The following is a 22,786-nucleotide window of genomic DNA, read 5'->3' on the forward strand; positions in this document are numbered from 1 at the left end:
TGCAGTAGCAGCACTAGATTAGCCAGACCACACAATAAACTTGAACAAGAGAAGAGTAATGATGTGCTACTCCAAAAGTACATAGACTTGCATTTTCTAATGTGACATAATGTTTCTTCAAAAGCGTTTGTATACTTATTCTAGAGTCATCCTGCACTTGAGCCTTCTGTCTTCAGAGTTGCTCAAGAAAAGAAAACAGCCTGACTTTTACAGTGACAGATTTTCACCAGAACTTTTGCCCTAGCTGAGGGATGCAAATTTCGACATTATTTACAACTGTACAGCACAGGTACAATCTACTAAAATCAGTATTTTGCTGTCATTCTCAGGTACACAAGCATAATAAAACCAAAGGAAGCCCAAACATACACAAATACATTTATACTATATATACAAAATACATATAGACTATATATATAGCCTGTCTAAAAGAAGCTAATGTAAAATTTCTTGGAGAGGAGAAAATTAATGGAAAAATATTAATGTTTAATAAAGACAGTCCAAATGTATACTTTCCCATTCAGAAGAAATGGAAACATTTATTTAGATTTGTATCAAAACAATGCATAGAGAATTATTTTGTTTCCTCGGCCATAGTAAGTTTGGATGATTTAGGGTTTTTTGAAACATTTGTACAGTACTTTGCCAATTCACGAATTTCTACATTATAAGGTACTATGAGAGATGAAGCACAATCAAAGAATCCAGCAAATACAAGGAAGGGATAAATTGTGAACAACTTACACCTGGCCCTGTAGCAGTTTAGTAATTCCCATTTAAAAGAATCTGCCCCCCAAAAAAATTATTTGTTACTTTTATTTGGTTCTATTTCCAAGAAAAAGTAAGAAGTTCTCCTTAGATAATGTCATGAAATTTCTACATTAATCAAAAATGAAGACGAATGAAATTTCATTTCTCTCAAATGAAAATATTTCTGTAATAACTTTCAACCAGTCTTTAGCCTAGTTTAGAATCTTGAGAGGGACACAAAGCAATTGTGACATTGGTTTTGAAAATGCACAGCATGGGTATGAAATCCTGTCTCACATTTACACAGACCAAAAGCAAATCATTCAAGATCCGTTATAACAAAAAGAAAATCAAAAGCTCATCATTTGGATACTGAAATTGATTTCAAAAAACCTTCAACTGAATTAAATTTTCTGCTGCATGGACACCAGTAGACTTGATTTGATATCACTTTGCCCTGGGGCACAAAGCATGACTTTTTTCTGAGTTAAGGGATCGCTACAGTTTCCTCATATCCAGATTTATAGGGACATATGGAATGAGCCGTAAAGAGAAGCAGAGAGACTGGAGTAAGCCCAGAGACCTGTGTGCCCAAGCACAGACTGAGAGCTGAGTGCCCAAGCACAGACACTCTGCTGATCCCCGTGGCACAGCCGCACTTGGGGAGGGCATGGCCACCATCCTGCCGCAGACACTGAGCCCCACCATCTCTGGGGCTGCCCTGCAAACAGACAGGGCTTCGCCCGCCTGCCTCTGCCTTTCCTGAAGGCAACGCCTGATGAAAGTAAAAATTAAATATGAGGAGCAAACTCCTAACTACAAGTTTTTCAATAGTAGAAAGAAGCCAGGGCAAGAATACAAATTTGACTTCAAATTACATGTTTATATGGATGGATTTTTTTTCATAAATATTTTTTTTTAAAATCTTCATTAATTTCTCATATTCTTCAGTTCTGCCACTGTCATTTCAGATATTTGGACAAAGCTAAGATTTTAATTGTAATATTTAAATAATATAAGGATAAACAAAGTACTGCACAAATGCTAAATTGTTGACATATTCAGCAGGACACTTAAGTCAATGGGACTTCTCACAAGCTAAAAAATTGTCATCTACTTAAGTGTCCAGCTGAATCACAGCCAATGGGCTTCATTATACCCTTTATTGGTTTTATCACTTTGACCTTTACTGCACAGTAAATTTTGCCCTTCTTGTGGTATTTATAACATGTTCTATGGCATACTTGCAAAGGAGATTACCACAGATTTATCTACTGCAATTTGAAAAGGATGAGCTTACAATAGACTGTAATGCTTTCACCCCACAGAAAAATGCATATTGTGTATATTAAAAAATTATTACCTTACAATAAATAGACCGTTTAAAAATTGTCAGAAATTACATGAATAGAATGTAATTTACACATTTTTATTTCTTGTGGTAAAGGTGACTCAATTAGGACATAAAATCTATGCAACTCATTAAATCTTAAAAAAATAAAGTAATCTCAGTCATTTAAGAAAATAAATCTGGAGTTCATCTACCAAACTTTAATGTTATGATGAAGCTCTAATGTGAAGTTTTGACTCTTATTTTCTGCACTCATGTTTCTTATTATTATTTTACTATTCTTTTCTTTTTAACTGCTCTGTCTTGCATATCATGAATAAATTATTCAGTAATTCATATAGGGTATTTAATTATTGCCTATTAGGACCATTTTCCCTGAGATACATCCATAACCTGTAGAAGATAATTCAGAATACCTGAAGTTAAGTTGAAGTTTTGTTTCCAGTTCCTCATCATAAATGCCCTCGTGTCTTGTTATGATTAATAACTTACTGATTCTACACAACACTCCCACAAAGGTAGAGTTTTGGAAGAAAAAAAATCAATCTAAAAATTCGAGCTGAACAATGCAGCAGAAAACAGGAGAGTTACACAATAAAAGGAGGCATCAGATAATCTTGGCCTTACAGTGCTTTGTGTATAGTATGTGCGCTGTGCATTTATTTCAATATGTTTAAGTTCAAGGGCACTGTACAGGTAAAACACTGAAGTCCTTAATTTTTATTTTATTTTATTGCCAGGCACTAATTTACATGAGTTAAGTAGTTTCATGTAAGTCACACATCCCTACTTTTTATGATGTTCAATAGAAGCAGCAAATCTAAAGTGGAGATGCTTGGAAAATACTAGTAAGCATTGCTCAGTTGCTAAGAGTCGTCATTTCAGCAAGCTGAAAGATAACCAATGTCTAGAGTTATTAAACTTCCAAATCAACAAGGTTTAAATTCTATTGTGAGATAAATATGCTTTGACTTATATTTGACAAGTTTCTGCTAAAAGGCTATTTTCAAAACTGGATACATGATGACTTAGCATCAACTATTTTTATTCTTGATTATTAGCCAGGATTTCATTACAATTTAGCCCATTTAAAAAAGAACAAAATTATAAGCGGAATTAATTCCTCACACAGATTCCTAAACAAACTAAAAGTTGTCTTAAGAACCAGCACATGGAACATGCAGTTTGACAAGAGTGGGCTGTGGCTGTGAACGCTGCATCATTTAGTGTTATGAATTCCACTTTGCACTGTACCTGAAGCATGTTATGTCTTAAGCAAGTTACTGTAAGGCATTTGAAACAGATGTCCAGGCAAAGTTGATGGACTGTTACAGGAAATTGAAAGTCAAGATGACAAACAAAAGACCTTAGACTCTGAGTGTTATTCATTCATTTTCCCACAGAAAGGTTTGTGAGTGGGGTGAATGTGCCACATCCTCCCACAAGAGTTTATGAGGCAGAGCACAGTCTTTCTGTCAGCAGTAACCAAAGTTTCATCTTCCAGGAAACATTAGAAAATATATCTCAGGAAAAATTGTGTTCATTTGCAAAAATATCCATTTGGGTTTTAAGTGGTTTTGCCCCAGAAAATATTCTACGGCATCTATATTTTTCCTTTCCTCTGTTGTCCCAGTGGTAAATCAGAAGTCAAAACTGTGTATGCTGTGTAGTAAATTTGACAAGAGATGCTAAGGGATCTACAGCCTAATAGGATCTCTGAGGAGGCATGTATGTGTGATAGAAAGGAAATACAGCAGGCAGAACACCTCCTGGAGGAGAGCCTGAGTCAATAGCTCTAGGGTTTGCAGAGACAGGACTTTGGAATTACACATTTTCCTTATGGGGATTGAGCCTGGATGTGTGCTACGAACTGGATGCCTCCCAGAAGCAGTTGATAAGAAAAGCACAATTTTTCAACTTGTAAAACAAAGCTAGCAAAGCAAAATCATGATAAGCAAGATGAAACACTATGTGAAAACTTTCAAAATTCTGGCTCTTTCAGGAAGGATACCTTTCTAAACCCACCTCCATTTAGTGTTTAGCACATGAAAACTTCATTCTTGTTTCTGTTAATGGTCTGTCTCAAAATTACTATTTACCACTGACTTTTTTTTTTTTCCCTCTGTAGGATTTGCATTTCATCCTCAGAAAAAGTAATGCTTTGCTAGTAAACTGTTTAGATTTACATACCCAGCTTGGAAAATCCAACTCACTCCATGGAATTGCTTACCATTTTTTGATCAAAAACATCCCTATCTAAAGTCCTTCTGGGTTACATTTAGACTGTTTTGCCTGAAGCAAATTAAGCAAATACCTTCCATCCTGTCCATTAGAAGCAGGAGGGTTACAGCACACACACGCACACGCCCACGCAGACAGGAAGTCACATAAGTATTTAAGTAAGCATTGAGTCCTCAGCCGTGTCCTAGGGCCAAAGTCCAGCAACTTGTGGGAGGGCACCATGCCAGCCTAACAGATGGACATACATATGGGTAGTCAGGACATCATGTGAAGCCATCAAGTATGGATACTAAGGGCACGATTCCAACCTAAGAACATGAGCTTTCTGTGAAGGTTAGGGGATGTTAAGCTGGATTTACTTTCAAAAATAAAGAATAAATTCCACTGCCATGTCCAGGAACAGTTACGCTCATAGTTAATCAGGTGGAGTTGCTAGTAGATAAAAAGAGCTTTTATTCTAAAAGAATTATTGCAAAGGAAAGTTCTAACATTTCACAGGGGAGATTTCATTTTCACAGATAAATATGTATTATTTGTGGGGAGATGTATTTAATGATAACGATTTTGCACTGGCAGTGCTTTCACCCTGCATCACCATCTGTCCTTCCTGTGCCTTTTTCCTAAAGGAGACAGGAAGCTGCTATTTGAGCAATGAATGCAGCCCAGACAGTCAAACACATTCTCCAGCAACCATTATTGGGAGGGCCAGTATTGGGAGCTGCTGCCCTTTGCTGATGAGGAGAAAATGAGAAAAACAGGCACAGCACCTCCACACACATTGCCCTGGAGAGTACTGACTTAGCACTGCTGATGTATCTGAGGGAAAAACAGGCATGTGCATCCACAGCCATCTGCTGCTATGTCCATGAGCAGGAGCGAGGAAGAGATTAGGAATCATGCTTTGTGAATTTAATCCACTGCTACACCACAATTACAAATGGATGTGCCAAAACATGCTCAAATGGGATCCCATGGAATCATTGAACACAGAATGCTGCATAGGAAGGGATCTATCAGGACTGGTCAAACCTCCAGTTGAAGTTTGACCACACAAAATGTCTTCCTACAGTGCCAAGTGTATTCTCTATATTCTTCCCATGTCACTTGGCATTGCTTCCACTGGGATTCCACATCTTACTTAGATCAGAACACTGAAATCTGACAAAATCATGAACAGCTTTTGAAATGTTACCAATTGAATAATGAGAGCATATGAAATTTTAATTCCAAGTACAGGATGGACAGAAGCAGCATCTTGGTGTGTGGAGCACTATGTATTCAGAGCAAAATTGAGACAGGAAGCTTTAAATTCCTCCTTGATTGAAATGAGATATTGAGAAGAAACATTAGAATTTTATGAAGATGAATGTTACATAGGTGGTTTTGTTGAATGAAAGGACTTTTCTGTTTCTTCCAGTCTTGATTTAAGAATTAAAAGAGAGAGATAAGAGCTGCTTCCTCTTACCCTGTGTATCCAGAGGACACAGCTTGAACTATCTGCTTTAACTTCTAAACGTTCAGGTTCTTTCTGCTAGACTCAACATCTCTTTAGTATTCAGTACTCCTTCCATGAAGCTACTGATTTTAATGCAAGTCACTTCTCAAACCACTTTTCACTAAACAACAAAGATTGACATCTCAAAGATGTCAGTGGCACCATTCTGAAGAATGCTATTCCTCTGGTCATTTTTATGCCCCCTTCCATTTTTTCAATGGACTTTTAGAATTCAGATGCCAGAAAATGTATGCAGCAATCCAGTTTTAGTCCCCTAAGTGCCATATATATAGGGAAAGGTTGACTTCTTATTCTATTTTTTTATTCAGGCTCTGTTCACCATTCTTAGATATTATCCTATTATTTCTTTTGTGAGACAGAACATTCCAGGCTATAGCTATCTTTTTACATTTCAGCCTACATGCCCTGGTTCTTTAACTGTCTGACTAAATCTACCATTTAATGTTGTATTTTTTGCATTTTATGTCCCACTTACAGAATAATTTAAATGCTTCTATTTTGACTCATTAGAACATCATTAGCCACTTCACAACTGGTTTATGAAGCATCCATGCATTTCATAGAAGGATTTTATATTTTCTTCATATCTTTGCAAAGCAAATTAATGCTATGTGGTCATTTCTATGGACTTCCAGTAGAAACTGGCACTGAATTGTCATTCTCCATTAATGACTTTTCAGAAGCTCTCCGACAATTTGTAAAACATGCAATGAGCTTTTTTACAATTTTAGTTCTATTACTTTATTAGAATATTGCATAAAAATCAGTAGACTACCTTACAAATGCATATGTCTGTAATGACTACTTGGTTGGAGTTTTTATACAAAGAATATAAATATAAAATGAGATTTCTTGTCCATTAAGAATGTCTGCATCACCACACAGTGTGACATTAATTACATTCCTGTCAGGTATTCTTTCTTAATTTAATCTAACATCACAGGTTGCCTTCCTTATTTTGCTTACAACTGATGTCATTCTCACTACCATGCAGTCGTTTCATCACCGCAATATCCCTTTTATGGATGTTGGCACAATCATAGATCCATAGAAAGGCTTGGGTTGGAAAGGACCTTAGAGAGATTCTCCTTCTAATCCCCCTGACATGGGCAGGGGCACCTTCCACTAGAACAGGTTACTCAGAGCCCAATCTAGCCTGGCCTTGAACACCCCAGGGATGGGGCATCCATTGCTTTTCTGGGCAACCTGTTATGGAACCTCAGTACACTCACAGTAAAGAATTTCTTCCCATTACTGGAGCTATTTTTTTGCTTCTTGTATTCCTTAATGAGAGTATCCACTTACTCTCATTAGTCTCTTAGTTGTATTATTCCTCTGTCCACTTGAGACATTCCATACCTCTCAGTTTCCACAGATGTGTCTTTACTTCCTCTATTCTCCATTCACTATATAGCTTTTAATCCCTATTTGTTACCCTTATTTTTGCACTCAGTGCAGGTGGACTTGCTAAGATCTTCAGCACTTTTGAACTGCTACTCTTTAGTTATTTAACATTCTCATTAAGAATTGCAGTTTTTCATTCATGTATTTGTCTGACTTCTCCTCCCAATTATTTCTGCTTACATTTTTCTCAGCCATAGAAAATTACCCATTTAGAAGGACCACTATTTTGCTGCTTGAGATTGTTCTTTGTCTAAACTGATTGCAATCAGGTCATGAAAACCACCCCTAGGGCAGCCGTGAATTTCTAGTCCAGTAAGTTATTCATATTTATCCAGTCTAATAAGAACTTGAATTAAAAATACATTATGTTTGGCTTGGATATTTTGCACCAGGAAACAGGTTCTTTTTACAAGAAGTTTAATATTTTGCTAGTGTGTTTCACAAACCTTCTGTACATAGACCTCCCACCACATTTATTAATATGCATTCAAAATCCCATGATTTTGTGTTGAAAAGAACTCCCAAATATCACTACTTTTTTGTCCTGGGAGGTTTTATCCATTTGTTTTATGATCCAAGTATCGTGACTACTTCCACCAGATGTCTGGGTTGACTTTCCCACTGAAGAGAGTTTTTACATTGTCCCTGTTATCATGACCTTACAATAGCTACTGCATGCAATAAGAATCCCTCATTTTGTGTCTGGCCGTTCTTCCCCTTTAGATACATTTTACTGGATTGCAGTAAAGCACTGTAAGGCACACAATGACTTTTAATCTAGCCCTGTATACAATGACATAATTTTTTTTTCTACAAGCTTGGGGTTGTGTATTTCAACCTACTCATGATCAATTCACTTAGAAACTATCAGGAAAGATATGTTTCCATGAGTGTGATTTTCCAGGGGTATGATTTCAATAAGAAAAGCACCTATATTTAGGTACTCCTTTCACCTGGCCAATGGAACTGAGTGTACATTGCACTTGTGAAAATTTGCAGAAATGACAGCATTTCCCTTTTGCCTCCGGGGACCTGCTGTTGATCTGTTTTTCTGTATCACCCTTCGTACTGTATGACCATTTAATGATTTCTTCTTTTTGATATATTTTAATAACTGTATTACAAAAAAACCCATACTCTCCCTGAAATGGCAGAGTGTCAGTGAGGACAGAATCTGGATCACTCTTTTACTTCATATTGTATTCTGGACCAACACCTTGAATAAATGAAACATATTACAAAAATGGAGTTATTGGTGGGATTTTGTGTGTTTCATTTTGTGGTTTGGTGTTGGCTTTTTGGTTTTTTTTTCTGTTACATTCTGCTTTTCAACATTATTCAGTTAGTTCTTAAAATAGTTTATGTAGTTTAATTTGGGAAAATAAATGAGGTTACTTTAACAAAAAAAGTCTTAGTCTGCACATTTTCTGCAAAATGGGCAATATTCAACAAACCTGAGATTCCTTTTCTCATGAACATAATAAGACATTTCTCAGTTGAATGCCCAGAGGTGCATAGCTTTTAATGAGGGTTTAGAAAAGAATATCTAGGGGGGAAAAAAAAGGACTAGAGAGGTGGAAATAGGGAAAAATTGAGAGGGAAAAGTAAAAAAAAAGACATCTTTAATTTTACCACATGTAATTAAATATTTGCTAACTCTTGGCCAACTAACTAAAAATAAGATACTAGATGTTAGAGCCATTATTTCTCACCTCATTGTTTTTGCAAAGATTTATGTTTAAGGTATATTTAAATTTGAAATTTTCACAAAATGTATTTAAACAGGCTTTACAATTCTGCAATTCTTTGTTTTTCTGTTGAAAAATGTGAGAGAAAATGTGTCCTACCAATGTTTTTTACCTTGAACTATACCTCTGGTATTTGTTTGGTGCAATGATTTAAATAATCTTACTGAAAATGTAAATTTAAAAAAAATCAAAGCATTTTCATAATGAAGTCCAGTTGTTTTCAAACGTATTCTAATTGCACATAGTTCTGCTGAATAATGCAATTCCTACTATGACCTTCCCTAAATAAAATTGTCTTGACAAAGACTGAAAAATTATTGAAAACTGATTAAACTAATGCAAATGCCTATTGGTACCCCTAAAAACATAGTGCACATTATTATTATTTGAGCCAAGTAAATATGTTTTTTTCAACCCACGTCTTCAATTTTAGAGATGAATCTGATCTATCATCACTGACGCTTCTCAATTGGTACTGACCGAAGTCCAATGACATGACTAGTCCAAAAACACTAGTCAAGTATATCCACACTGTGGTATCTAAAAAAAAGTCTTCTTTTAAAAGGACCTCAGTTTAAGTGCATCACACCATTGAGAAAGTGGGATTTGCTATTCACTGTTAATCCTGAAAATTACTTCTTAATATATTTTCAGTAAAACACACATTTAAAAAATTTTCTCTCACAGGAATCATGTGTGATGTAGAAAAAAATCACTTTTTAATATTGTCCTTTAAAAAGAATGAATAATTAATTTTGAAAATTTCTCAGTGAAATATTTCAGTTTCTTTCTTTCTAAAATAGCACCGTTTGCAATGTTTCCCTGTTAAAATCTTCAGTTGTGAAATTCATTAAGTTGTCTGCAAAAGAAGCATTTATACTAAACAAATAAGACACAAAGCCTTGGATTTGCTTCTTCCACATATACAACACAAAAGAATGAAAAATCTTCCTCAGTTATTTGACAATTGATTTGCAAAGCGTTTACAGGCTTACTAAATAAGTTCTTTTTATAGATGTACTCCTTTGTGCAATCTGCCCTGACCTTCCATGTCTGACTTCTTAGTCAGGTAATACAGTGTGCAGTGCACTCAGAAACCTTACACAGGTGCAAGGATCTGGGCCCAAAATGTTCAACTGTATATGCAGAGACAGAAATATCCCCATTAACGACTCAGAGACATTGCTTTTTAAAAGTAACACTACATACTTTTGGAAGAAAAAGACAACATGTAAGAGATTTTAGATTAGGTTTAGGGGCTGGAAAATTCCAAGTGTCACTCATGTTTTTGCATACCCTCTTTCCAAACTTCCAGTAATGAGAACTCATCCAGAAAACTATTTCAGATCCAGCTTTCCCCCCACTATGTATGTACAAAGAGTGCACCTCTGAGAAAGAACAGTTTGTGTTCAAGACTGGCTGTCAGAACCAGGCCTCCTGACTTCATTCTAAGCTCCTGACAAAACCCCTCTGACAAAACTCAAATGTAGTTTTTAAGGTGAGCAGAGTCAGAAAGAAGAAAGCCTAACTTGCAATTTCTGGCCCAGCTGTGATTTCAATAGAGTTATTCTACAGGCAGCCTGGAATCTCAACAAATCTTTACCTTCCATGTACAGTTTTCAACATTTTTCACTCTATGCTTTTTTTGTTGGTCTTTTCTTTATGCATATGTCACTGCTTATGTATTTTTCACTTAATTTCATTTTTTCTTTCCTTGCCAAATATTTAACTGCTCTGTATCTTCTGTACATGTTTATAGATAAGCTTAAATAACAAAGCAGGAAATTTTCCTCCCATACAAAATGTTTTCAACATTTCAATTAATCACTATAGCTTATTAGTGTAGGTGTAGATATTATAATTAGGATGTTAGCAACAATTTTAGCAACCCAGTAGCCTAAGAAATGCTGGAATGAGCATTTCTTGAACAGTATTTATCTGTCAATTTATATTATATTACAAATGGGATTAAAAGGAAAGCAAGTAAGATATTCATATTTGCCAGTCCAGTAATGAACATGTCCACAGTTTCCAGAGGTCAATTTTTTTCTTAGTTTATTACTTTAACAATTCTTCCCTCACCTTTAAACAGTGTAACTTAATACCTTACAAAATCTAAATGGTCCTATAAATCAAATCTTAGTATCAGCAACAATTTCAGTGACAGAATGAATATTTGCTAAGGAGGGTGGAGTGAAATGTCAGAGGAAGTAGGTCTCATTTAATCACTGTAAGGTCCCTAAAAAATGTCAGCCAAATACATTCTTCTTGTCTCTACCCATCCCCCTTAAACATAGCTATTCAATTGAAAAGGGATACAATACATTTCAATCTAACATCTATTTTTAATTGTTCTCTGCATTGAGTCTTTCAGAATAGACAATCACACAGATATAGGAAGCATGTGAATTTCCCATCCTTGCCACTCATGGCGGCTAATTTTCAGTCAGATGGAATTGGAAAATGGTGACATACAGCTCAGAAGATACAGTTGAAAGATAAAGAGAATTGTATAACCCATTGCCCAAAGTTCTGTATGGAAATTTATGAGACACAGTTTAATATTATGGGGCTGCTATCTACTAATTCAAATTTGAAAATGGGATCAAGAGTTTCTTTGAGTTATCCTTAATTTCTTCATTCATTTTTAATGCTGGTTTGATTAAAATCCTTTTCATGTTTCAGTCTTAACACCTTTAGAAGAAAGTAAAATTGTACCAGTACCACCAATTACCAGTATATATATACATATATATATACATACATACATATATATATATATATATATATATATATATATACACACACACCAATAACACCATTACACCAGTACTACCAATTGGATGCTTTTTGTGGCTACCAATATAGTCATCTTTAGTCTTAGCAATATAGTCATCTTTAGTCTTAGCATCACGTTTTCTTCTATTCCTTATGTGTGCAGCTACAAAACAAATGATGGGCAGGAAAGAAAGGAGCATCCAAAGGTAATTCTTTCCTATAAGCCAAAGTTGTGACAAAATTTAAATGGGGTATTTACAAATCAGATGTCTCGAAAGGTCTAAATAAATTACATCAATTGCAAAGATTCAAAAAGCTGCAGGTACAAACAGACAAAAGCGTTTGTCCAATATCTTTCTCATGGGTTTGTTACTGAATTGAACAAGTAATTATGTGGTATCTGTCTCCAGAGACATAGTTCTACATCACAAAGTGCTGGGAAATATTCTCAGGGCAGATTCAGTCCTTCTTCCACTCGTTTGTATTGTATAAACAAGAAGACTAAGCTGTGAAAATCTGTTAATAAATTCTAGTTTTAGTTTACATAAAAATAGATTTGCAAAGGTATTTGCTGTTAAAGGAGCCCTTTAACATAAAACCATGTGAAATTTTGCATGACTCTTTCCAACACAGCATTACAGGAATAGACTTCTTAGCATAATTTTAGAAAGAGCATGTAAGTTTGCATTGTTTAAAACAATATTCCTTATGACATACTGCATTTTTCCTGGCTTATGCTTGAATAGAAAGAGAAAGAATTGGATTTTCAGTCCTTGATTGGTCATGTTGAGTCCTCACATCACAACACACATCATGCCTCATTATTTGACAAACTGGCTTTGCTTGAATATTCAATAGACATCCCCAGTGCAATTGTCCTTAAATGCCAACTAAACATCACCTAGCACAGTGTTTGCTTAGAGTGGACTTCAAAGTGGGGGTAAATAGGCTTCTGAATTTTAAGCATAAAAGAAAGAACTTTCTTCACGAATAAGTCACAAAAACCACACAAAGCAGAGCAAATATTCCCTGGGCACTGTTTTTCTTTCAATTTCTTTTTCTTTGTCTGTAATCTTTCAAGAATAAAAAATGATTTGCTATACTGGTCTCATTAATAAATTACAACCAGTCAATTTCAGGTGCATTCTTCTGCACCATTCACAGTATTTATTTTCTAAAAGAAGTCTTTAAAATTTTACTAGAACCTTGACAACACATTGGAAAAACAAAGGTTTTGGCTTCTATTAATTTTTCTAAAGTTTGGCTGAAAGTAGCTATGGAACAGCAGGAAACAAAGCTAGAATTACATCTCACACAAAGCTGTATAAAATATGAATATTCTCCCAATTTTTAGGGCATTTCAGGAATGTTAAAATCTTAGCAGCTCTGTGCAAGCAGCAGCTTTATTTCACAAGATATTGTATCTCCCTTCCCACCTTGCCTTCCAAGTAATTGCTCTACCTCACAGTTCCTGTGACTCTTCCTCACTCCATATTAAAAGCTTGTCTATGTCCTTTATCTGCCAGCATTTAGTGACAAAATGGATTATAAACAGCAGTTTAGGCTAGAGAACAAGACTTTCATTAACTGCATTTCATATGGTCCTAAGGGGCTTGTTACTACTTGTATGCTGAGCATGGTGGATAAAGCTCCCCGTCTCAGACTTCCTGAATGTCTGCACAAAGCAGGACAGTATCTCCTTTTCCAAGACTAGCACATAAATTTAATTTCATTAAATTCCCTTTATGTTCTGCCTAGAAAAGTATTACACTTTTCCAAGACCATTCCCATGCTGAAAGAAGTAGAAAGTGATGGCATTTTTTGGCCATTAGGAAGGAAGAGGATATTGAATTTGTGAAGTCTAGGTGTCAGTAGAAAGCCATGCTTTGGCTCCTCATCCCAAAGATGAAGATTACATTATGAACAGGCAAAGACAGAGAAGGTTTTCTGATCTTCCACATTAACTCACCCTCAGATTATCTCTCTTTTCTTTCCCCAGAGTAGTTCTTATTAACACTGGGCAAAACCCAAAAGCCATGCTATGATGAAAGGACAAAGAAGGCTATAAACATGGACATAGGATAGCAAAATAAGATTGGTTATGTTTTGGAATGCATAGCATTCTTTGCATTTACAGAAGTCAACATTGCTTAACACAGCAATATAAGTTTCTATGCATTATAATAGCTATCACACTCTAATAATTTCACAATAACTAGTCAAAAAAGAATCTATGAAAACAACATTTCACTACATTACTAACAAAACAGGAACTATGTGGACTTTTCTGTGCCCCGTTTCAATAAAATGGTGATAGAATTAAGACAAAGCTGAATACACAATCGAATATGAAATATATTTAATTGCATTTCTACTATACTTTGTAGTTTTAAGTTTATGCGTCTGAGAGAAGGCATTTTGAGCATTTGTTTTGATGACAAAGTGAGAATCCTTTTGAGGGAACTGGAGGGTATTTATTTCCAAAATAAAAAGAGTGATTATTTTATAAAAGTGCAAAGAATATCCAGTATCTTTCTCTTGTCCCTGTATTACCATAAAATTGTGGTCTGCAGACATGTTTCATTCAGAGCTGTCTGGCAAACAGGAAACAGGACGGTCGAGATCTGGAAATGCAGAGTATCTCTGCCTCTATTTTTTGACTGTGTTTGGTCTTGTTTAGTAGGCAAGCTGTTGTTGGCTCTTTCTTTGCTATGTTTTGATTTATTCTTTGTTATCTTCAGTTTTAAATGAGCAGAAGTGGCTGTGGATTGTAGAGATACCTATACTGGACTGGTAGGTCATAGAAGTAAAAAATTATCACAATCCCAGGAAACTTGGGTATGAGGTCACTCTGCCCAGAAATTTCTACATGCATTCAGAGGACACATTCAATATTTTTCTTTCTATCGCCCTAGTCAGTTGTCTACAGCAGCTCTAGTAACAAAAAATATCTGAGAAGTCATAAATTCTATGGCAGACAGAGCCAAGATTGGTTCCAAAATATATTGAAACCAGTCTCCGCCTTCTTGAGGCTGTCCTCAAATTTGTACTGAGTGCAGGAGTCTAAATTTTTATATGGTGAAATGCAGATAGCACCTGTAAAACCCATTCAGGGCAAGAGGATTCCAGAGCCATCCTGTAGAACCATGATGAATTTTGAAAAGTTCTTGTTGTGTGAACCATGGCAATTCTGCAGAATTAGGACAATTACCTAAATGCCTCATTTTTCAGAGATCCTTTGAGCTTGGCTTATAAAATGGCCTGTGAAGATTTTGTTCCCAGGAAGACTGAATTGAATTAATTGTTTGGGTTTTTCATTTTTCAAAGTTTACTTGTCAGAGTTTTTCATATGAGAATTTGGAGTGTCTTCACTGTTGTATTAGCTGCACTGTCTTCTCCAAATTGTTTATGAGTGGAACTACCAAAATTCTAATAAATGAATGCAGTTGTATCTAGAAGATGCAGTCTGATAAAAATCTGCCCAAAATTCTTCCATACAAGATCACTGAAAATGTAAAAAATGGTTATGAACCAGATTAATTGACTTGATTTGCCTGCCTTGTACTGATCTTCTGAAGCAAGTCAGCTTTGAACACCATGCAGACAGATAGATATATTGGTTTTCCTTCATCAGAATTGCTCAAATGGTGCGATAGATCCTTCTATAACTCTACTATACCCTACATCGTTATTTCTGAAATATTTATTGTCATTTGTGTATGCATTTTAGTAATTACTTGTTTCACACAAGGCTGTGTGGTCTTGTGAAATCATACTATTGAATACATAACCATGGAATCATACATCACATCCATCCAGCAAGTAGGGGAGTGAAATCTGTTCTTCCCATATGATTCTTTTTCCACTAATTTAACTAGGTGAAACAGTGGGCTTTGCAATGTCTTAAATAAAAGTAAACAAGTCCCTATAACCATGGAATTCAAGCTGATAAGAAAATGTCTAACTTGTTCTCTATCATCTCCAATGATGATAACAAGAGAGCAAAACAGGTATATTTCATGATTTCTCCTCAGGAGTAATCATGAGAAAATTCAGATATATTGCTGGCTATTGAATTTATTAATTAGGAAGGTATTTTTTTCTTAGTTGTTCTCATTGAATCATCCACTTGCCCGGTGCTGTTAGATAAGAAATGCAAATTCCAAAAACTACATTACCATTTTTATTGCTCAGTTGGAAGCATGTATTACTTTTGAAATATTCAGCATAGAGACAACACAGGAAAAACATGCTGAGTGCAATGAAGAGCAGTGGGATGCCAGACTGCAAATACTGAATAAGATTGTTTCTAAACAATCTTATTATTATTTCTTTATTGCTATCAACTCTAACAACTCAAAGCTTATCTTTTGGGTTTGTCAATGTTATTTCTTTGTACCCATCTCTTCTTTTTAAATCATGTTAGAATATTCTTGCTATTTTGATTTTTGTATTTCCTTATTGTCCGTTTAACAGAATTAGATACTGAGAAGTGTATAGCACATAGAAGTGGCTGTACTAAAGAAAAACACTAACAATGTCAGGAACAGTGTCTGTGACACATATTTTGGTTAACTTCAGCATTCCACTTTCAGTATTACAAAAAATGTAAATATTCCTTTCCTCTTAAAAAGCCTGGGTTTCTTGGAAAAATTCAGACTAATGAACTCTTAAAAAGCCTGGGTTTCTTGGAAAAATTCAGACTAATGAACTACAGTGGACTTGCCTAGTCTGTGGCGTATTTGGTCTTCAAAGGAACCATGTTAAATTAAACCCCACATGAACTATATTTTCCTGTATTTTGTTCCTGAAATATATCTACATACAGCTTAAATTTTCAATCATCTGCTCTTTTTGCCATGTTCTTAAGCTGTGGACTGTTAAACAACTCCTGCATCTCCCCAGAGATGCAAATCCCTAGATACAGTACAAATGAGGTTTGTGAATTCTTTACGGAGGAATGTTCTACACAAATGGGAAATAGTGTCATTACTTAGCACTGTGGGAAGCATTTCAAAAGCTGAAACACCCTTGCCTTCAAAAGCAGAAAAGTTTTTAAAGTGTCCTTATCATCATCCTTTGCAAATTCTGACAAACCTTTGATCCACTGCAGTGTTATTCAAAGCCATGCACGCCTCAGCCAAGCCCCCCCTCCAGATATTGGGGGATACCTGCTCAGCCTATAAATTTTCATGTCAAAACCGTACATATAATTTCCTTCCAAGTAAATCAATAAATATAATTTTGACTTTTTGAACTTGGTATGTATTTTATTTGTTAACTAAAATCACAAAGATTATTCTGAATTCTCTCCAGCCCCTCTGTTTAACCAGTCTATGTTGCAATGGTTGGCCTGCAGCATTTCTATTTTTAGCTCTAATGGAACGGTCTTAAATTGCTTATTTTCTGTTTACTAAAGACATTGAGCTTGTAACCATGGAAACTGTGGCAAGTGCCACAGCTTAACTGTTTTATTAAATGGATGGAAGTTACAGCTGCAAAACTTGAAAGGCCAGCATGTCAATTTTATGCATAACTCGAATTGCCATATATACCACATTATGGCAAGTACTGCATTAAATATTAGAGGCCAGAATCTGGTCTTGGTTGTAATGATATAAATTATACTATCTCTCTCCTCAATGGAAACAAACAAACAAAAAAAACTCGTGTACAATCTAGATCAAGATCTGTTTTTGTCAAGCTGCACAGGCTGTCAAGTTTCAGTGATTACTGCATTTGAGTGCCTAAATTGCAGATGATGTACAATAAACCAGTCGCTAGTTATCATAGAAAGACCCCGTCTCACAGTTGTGTCTGCATGAAGTTTTTAGCACATTATTGTATTGCTTACAGCAATCGCATTATTTTTGGAACCTCTATGTTCTGTAACATTAATAGAAAGAATTAAATCATGACTAATGACCTTGTCAACTGAAACTTCTAAAGCCTTAGTGGAAGAGTTAACACAAAGAACTCCTTAAATCTGTAATTAGGTTTTTAAACAAGAACATTCAGGGCACCAGAGGGATTGAAAGTTTACACTCTCTACTACTTTTAGTATAGGCAGAGTATGCTTCACACATGTGAAATCTAGGGTATTTTTGAATTTATATTTCAAATTGTATATAACACTTAATTCAAACCCTTCTGAAAATTATTGAAAATTATTAGCACAGTTTAGAAGATATTTGTGATGAAGTATAAAACAACTAACAAATAAAATTTTTAACACAAGTCTAAGCATTTCTCCAATGTCCCCAAAAGACTGAGAGCTAAAATAAGAATACTGGTATATTTACATCCATAAATACTTAATGCATGACTCATCCTGTGTAATAGAACCAAATGCTTGAAGAATGTTCAACATTTAGAAGAATCAGGATCTGCTTTCTTCGCAAGGACTGTGGTTGGAACAGTGTTCAGTTTTCTACTTTTGGTGTTTAAATGTCTCCATATTACAAGTCCATCTATATAGGCACTTCCAGTGAACAAAAGAAACCAAAAAGTAAAGTTGGCATTTCAAAGGAGATGCTTTTTGGTAAAGGTAAGGTTCCAAGAATTTATGAACAGTGGTATTTCTTTCTATGAAAACATTACTGTTTAAATCAAAGAATAATATGTTTGATGCTCAATTATTGAATTCAAATAAATACTCTTCACTGTCTCTTTGTGTAACTAGACTTACTGAAGTGAAAAAAAATTATGTTTCCTTCCATTTATATATTGTTCTCTTTTTTTAATCCATCTGCAGGATCTACCTTCATTTGCAACACCCACATAATTCCAGTGAAAAATCAAGAGGGAGTAGCAATGATGTTTATTATTAATTTTGAGTATGTAACAGATGAAGAGAATGTGACATCACCTGAGAAGTGCAAGCCAATATTACCATCGAAACTTGTAAATCGTAAGTTACACAATGAAATTTTTTTGCTTACTTCTATTTTTATCTGGCAAAATAATCAACATGGGCAATAGGTTAGCAAAGGATGCAATCCCACTGACTGACTCAATAATCCAAAATCATAAGAAGCTAAATGTAGCAAACCTACTACAAGATGACAGTAGAATAATCTATCAGATCTTTGGTAGTACTAACAGCCTAGATCTCGTGAATAGTACTAGGACAAATAACTTCATAAAAACTAGAATCTTTCACAGAAATGCATTATCCCTCACAAAAATCAATTACAAATGGAAAACTTAACAAAGCATTGTGATATAGCCCAGATATTTCATCTTAGCTTATTTGAAATTGAATAATTATATTATATTTTATTTTTTAAAATGGTGTCATTTGATTAATAGTTGGTGAAATGTGATAAGAAAATATATCAGTTAAAACATAATTAAATATTCTGATTTTATCAAACTGAAGTATTTAGATTGACTTGGAAGATGGAGGGTAGATGGGTGGATACGCAGGAAATGCTTTTGCTTTCATTCCACTCTGGAGCATAAGTGTTGTCAAAATCAGACAACTCAACATAAATGTCCACTTCTTATACAATTGCACTGTGTAGCTTTCTGCCCCACTATCTGCAGAACATGTGCTCGTTTGCTGACCTTCACTGTGTTCAGCAACAGCACACAATCCTTCTGCTTTACGTCGCCACTCACGTAATCTACTCTTACTACAAGAGCTGCGAGAACACATCTGTACACAGAGCATGTACAAGCTCTTAGTCAAGCACAGCATGCTCTAACAGTGAGCATTAACACTTGGAAAATACCTTTTCACAGTGAGATAATCTTTAACATTAGTACAATAAAGAAACATAAGTATTCTAATTGTTAAATCAACACTTCAGAATTCTCTATTTAAGAAATAAAGACTGGTACAATTCTCACTGTGAGAAGCAAGGAGAGAACTTTCTTGATACAAACACAGTGTCTGAAGCATCCATAGAAACCTACAATGACAGGGTGTATAAGAATGTAGCAAAGGAAATTTCCATTACTGGAACCTTGCAGCCTGCAAATAATCCTTGTTCCCCAAATATTAAATTTTTAAAAAAGCCTTTGTAAATAGTCTATACAGAACATATTTAAAGCCTTGTGCTTTTATGCTTTCTTTGTTTATTCTGTTTTGCATTGAGGTGGCGGCTTTTTAATAACCAATACGGCAGCTTTTGTTGGGATTTTTTTGGGATACCAAGATAACACTTTTTTTCTGCTAATGATACTGTTAAAATCCTATTAAGGAGTATCAGAAAAATTTAAAAATTACATCAGAAAAAAATTATTATAAATACATTACGTAAACCCTACCCATATTCTGGTTATGTTTTAGTATACCATGTTTTTTTGAGATTGAAACATCTTCCTTCCTTTATTTAAAAGGCAATTTTATAACATAGATAAAATTGTTCAGCTTGGCCATGCTTACTTTGGTTTTATGGACAAAATAGAAGGTAAAATACCAATTGGGTAGAAAAAACAGAGCTTCATGTCTTGAAAAAGAACATTTTGTTCTCATATCTGTGACACATCACAGTACCCTTTCAAGTGTTATCACTTGACGCATTTTAATGTGAAAAGCCACTAAAGAGGAAATCTGCAAAAAATACCCTCACTTCGTCAAAACATTCTTCTCTTGTTTTATGGTATTTACACCTCACGTACACAGGGGATTTCCTGGCTGAGAGTTCTTGAAAAAAATAAGCAGACCTCCGAGCTCAGTACATAACTGATCTCTCTCAGAGAGAGATCAAGGTGCAAAAGTAGGCAAGGAAAGGTGACTTGAACCATTTTCCTGCTGGTGGATACAGCCAGATGCCAGAAACTGGCAGAAACTAGAGCAGGCACATGGCTGCTTCGTCTTCTCCCGAGTTGCTTATGGTTTCAGAGCAGACTGTTATGTGGGCCGGATGGGATGGATGGGGATACAAAATATGCTACATAGCCAAAAATTCCTCTTGGCAAGAAAGAGGCCAAGCTATGCAAAACATCCAGAAATAACTGCAAGATATTGTGTACAGTTCAATAGCTGTTTTAAACTAAAACAGAAAAAAGCCTTGAGATACAGAAAAGGCAGAGAGAGACCAGTAAGCCAGAAAAAAAAGTCAAAAAAGGTGGATTGTTTACCAGTGAAAACATACTTTTAAAGTCGTGTTCCCAGCGTAAGAAAGGTACACAGCAGATTCTCCAGGAGATAGTTTTTCATCACCATACTTTATTTAAAACAGGTAAATCAGGTGATCTCTTTTCACTGGATCACATACAAAATGGACAGTAATAGGTACTGGTTCAGGGGGAGGGGGGAGCAACAAAATCCCTTCAAATGCCAGCAACCAATTTAGAGAATAAAAATAGAGAGGGAACCAGAAACATAGCAAGTGCAATGCATCTCTGACAACCAGGAAAAGCAACAGCTAATGACAAAAGACAAAAGATTTCAGATTACATTAACATCTACTACCCAGAAGCACACATATCATGAGAGATTTCTTTCCAGAGCTCCTTAGATTGAGATTTCTCAAATTAGAATGCCTTTTCAACATGAGAGGGGAGAAAAAAAAAGAAAAAAAATGACTGAGTCAGGTTGCAGGAAAGAAGTAAAAGTTATTAGGGAGCAAATAGATTGCAGCTATTTTCCAGTCCCTAGAAAATAAGATAACTTTTCATATTCTCATCCTTCCTCTAATGGATTTCCTCTAATGGATTAATCAAGAGTTGATCAAATTTATCAAGTGTAACTTTGAAAAGCCTTTCCTTTTTTCTAAAAGCATCTATTCTGCAAGCTGCAGCCAACAGTTTTGAATGCTACCACTTTCCATAGGGTTTCTCATGACAGAAATTGCCACTGAGGTGAGCTCGGTTGATTGCAGCAGAGTGCTAATAACATCGAGGTTGTGGATGGTTGTTGATCCCTGTATGGGTCATTCACTTAGGAGTTAGACTCAGTGATACTTCCATTTCAGAACATTCTGTGATTCTGTATAACATAATTCAATGTAATAAAGAAGCATCTCATGCTGTGAAGAAAATAGGGATTTTAATCTGTTTAAGGTCTGAGGACCCTCTGAAAAAATTAAGACCTATGGAAGACAAGTAGCATTTTTTAGGTTTAGCTCAATGACTGCATTTAGCTCTAGATAGGCAAAAATTTAAAAATTTATCAGCTGAACACTGACAGATATTTCCAACAGTGTTTGTAAGCTCTCTAGTACAAGGATCCTGTCTTTTGTTATGTGCCAGGATGATGGCTAACACAGTTAGGTTCTGATTCAGCACTGGGCTTGGCAGATGATGATAATAATAGATTAAAAAGAAAAGGTATATTGCAGGAGTTTGATGAGCACATTTGAGTATAAATAGAATTCTTTTTCATCTGGTGCTCGAGAGTTCCTATCTTATATGCAGCAAATGTCTGAATAGACAGGAGTGTGAAAAGTGAAGATAGTGGCTTCACAATAGCAGTGTAAAAGTTCTTTCAGTTGGTCCTTTTCTTCCCCTTATATTTGCTGGCAAGAATTTATCACCAGTTCTCATTGGCAGCTGGAACAGTTTTTGCATAACCAAATAGTGAAATTTCAGAAGATCTTAGCATGCACTTCCCCTGTAAAAAAATCACAGCCAACTGATTTTTCACTCTTTTCTGTTTTGTTTTTGCAGTTTGCAGCAATTCTATTTTCCAGTGTATGCCAGTTCCCTAGCAAAACTTTGTTCGTATAGCCCAAAACTTTCACCACATCTTTTCTTTTAAACTTCTAATCAAACTTAATTTAATACTACCCCTGTTCCATCTTTGTGTTCAGAGACATGTAGAAATTTTGTCTGTTCTTACTTACCCCACAACTGGATAACATCCTCTTTTCCAGTAAGAATATATTTGTACAATGCGCACTTAAGGAGAAACTTAGAGAAACTGATTTCTGCTAGAGATGCCCATTCATCATTCAGTCTTTCTAAGCTTTGTCTCATTTCCGTATTTGAGAATTCTACTTTTTATTACTTCAGTTATTTTCTGATAAGTTTGCTTGGCTTTTGTGT

The 22,786-nt window shown here is 35.4% G+C and overlaps 1 protein-coding gene across 3 annotated transcripts in view; it reads left to right on the forward strand.

Annotated features, from left to right (window-relative positions):
* KCNH7 (potassium voltage-gated channel subfamily H member 7) overlaps positions 1-22,786 on the forward strand; it is a 205,711-nt gene that overhangs the window by 106,632 nt on the left and 76,293 nt on the right. For all 3 annotated transcript variants that reach the window (XM_074548600.1, XM_074548599.1, XM_074548601.1), the window contains exon 3: positions 18,543-18,698. In XM_074548600.1, coding sequence (XP_074404701.1) covers positions 18,543-18,698 — 156 coding nt within the window. The remainder of the gene's footprint in view (positions 1-18,542; positions 18,699-22,786) is intronic.

The sequence above is a fragment of the Zonotrichia albicollis genome, chromosome 10 (genome assembly GCF_047830755.1).
Source record: "Zonotrichia albicollis isolate bZonAlb1 chromosome 10, bZonAlb1.hap1, whole genome shotgun sequence".
In the NCBI taxonomy this organism is placed as follows: Eukaryota; Metazoa; Chordata; class Aves; order Passeriformes; family Passerellidae; genus Zonotrichia; species Zonotrichia albicollis.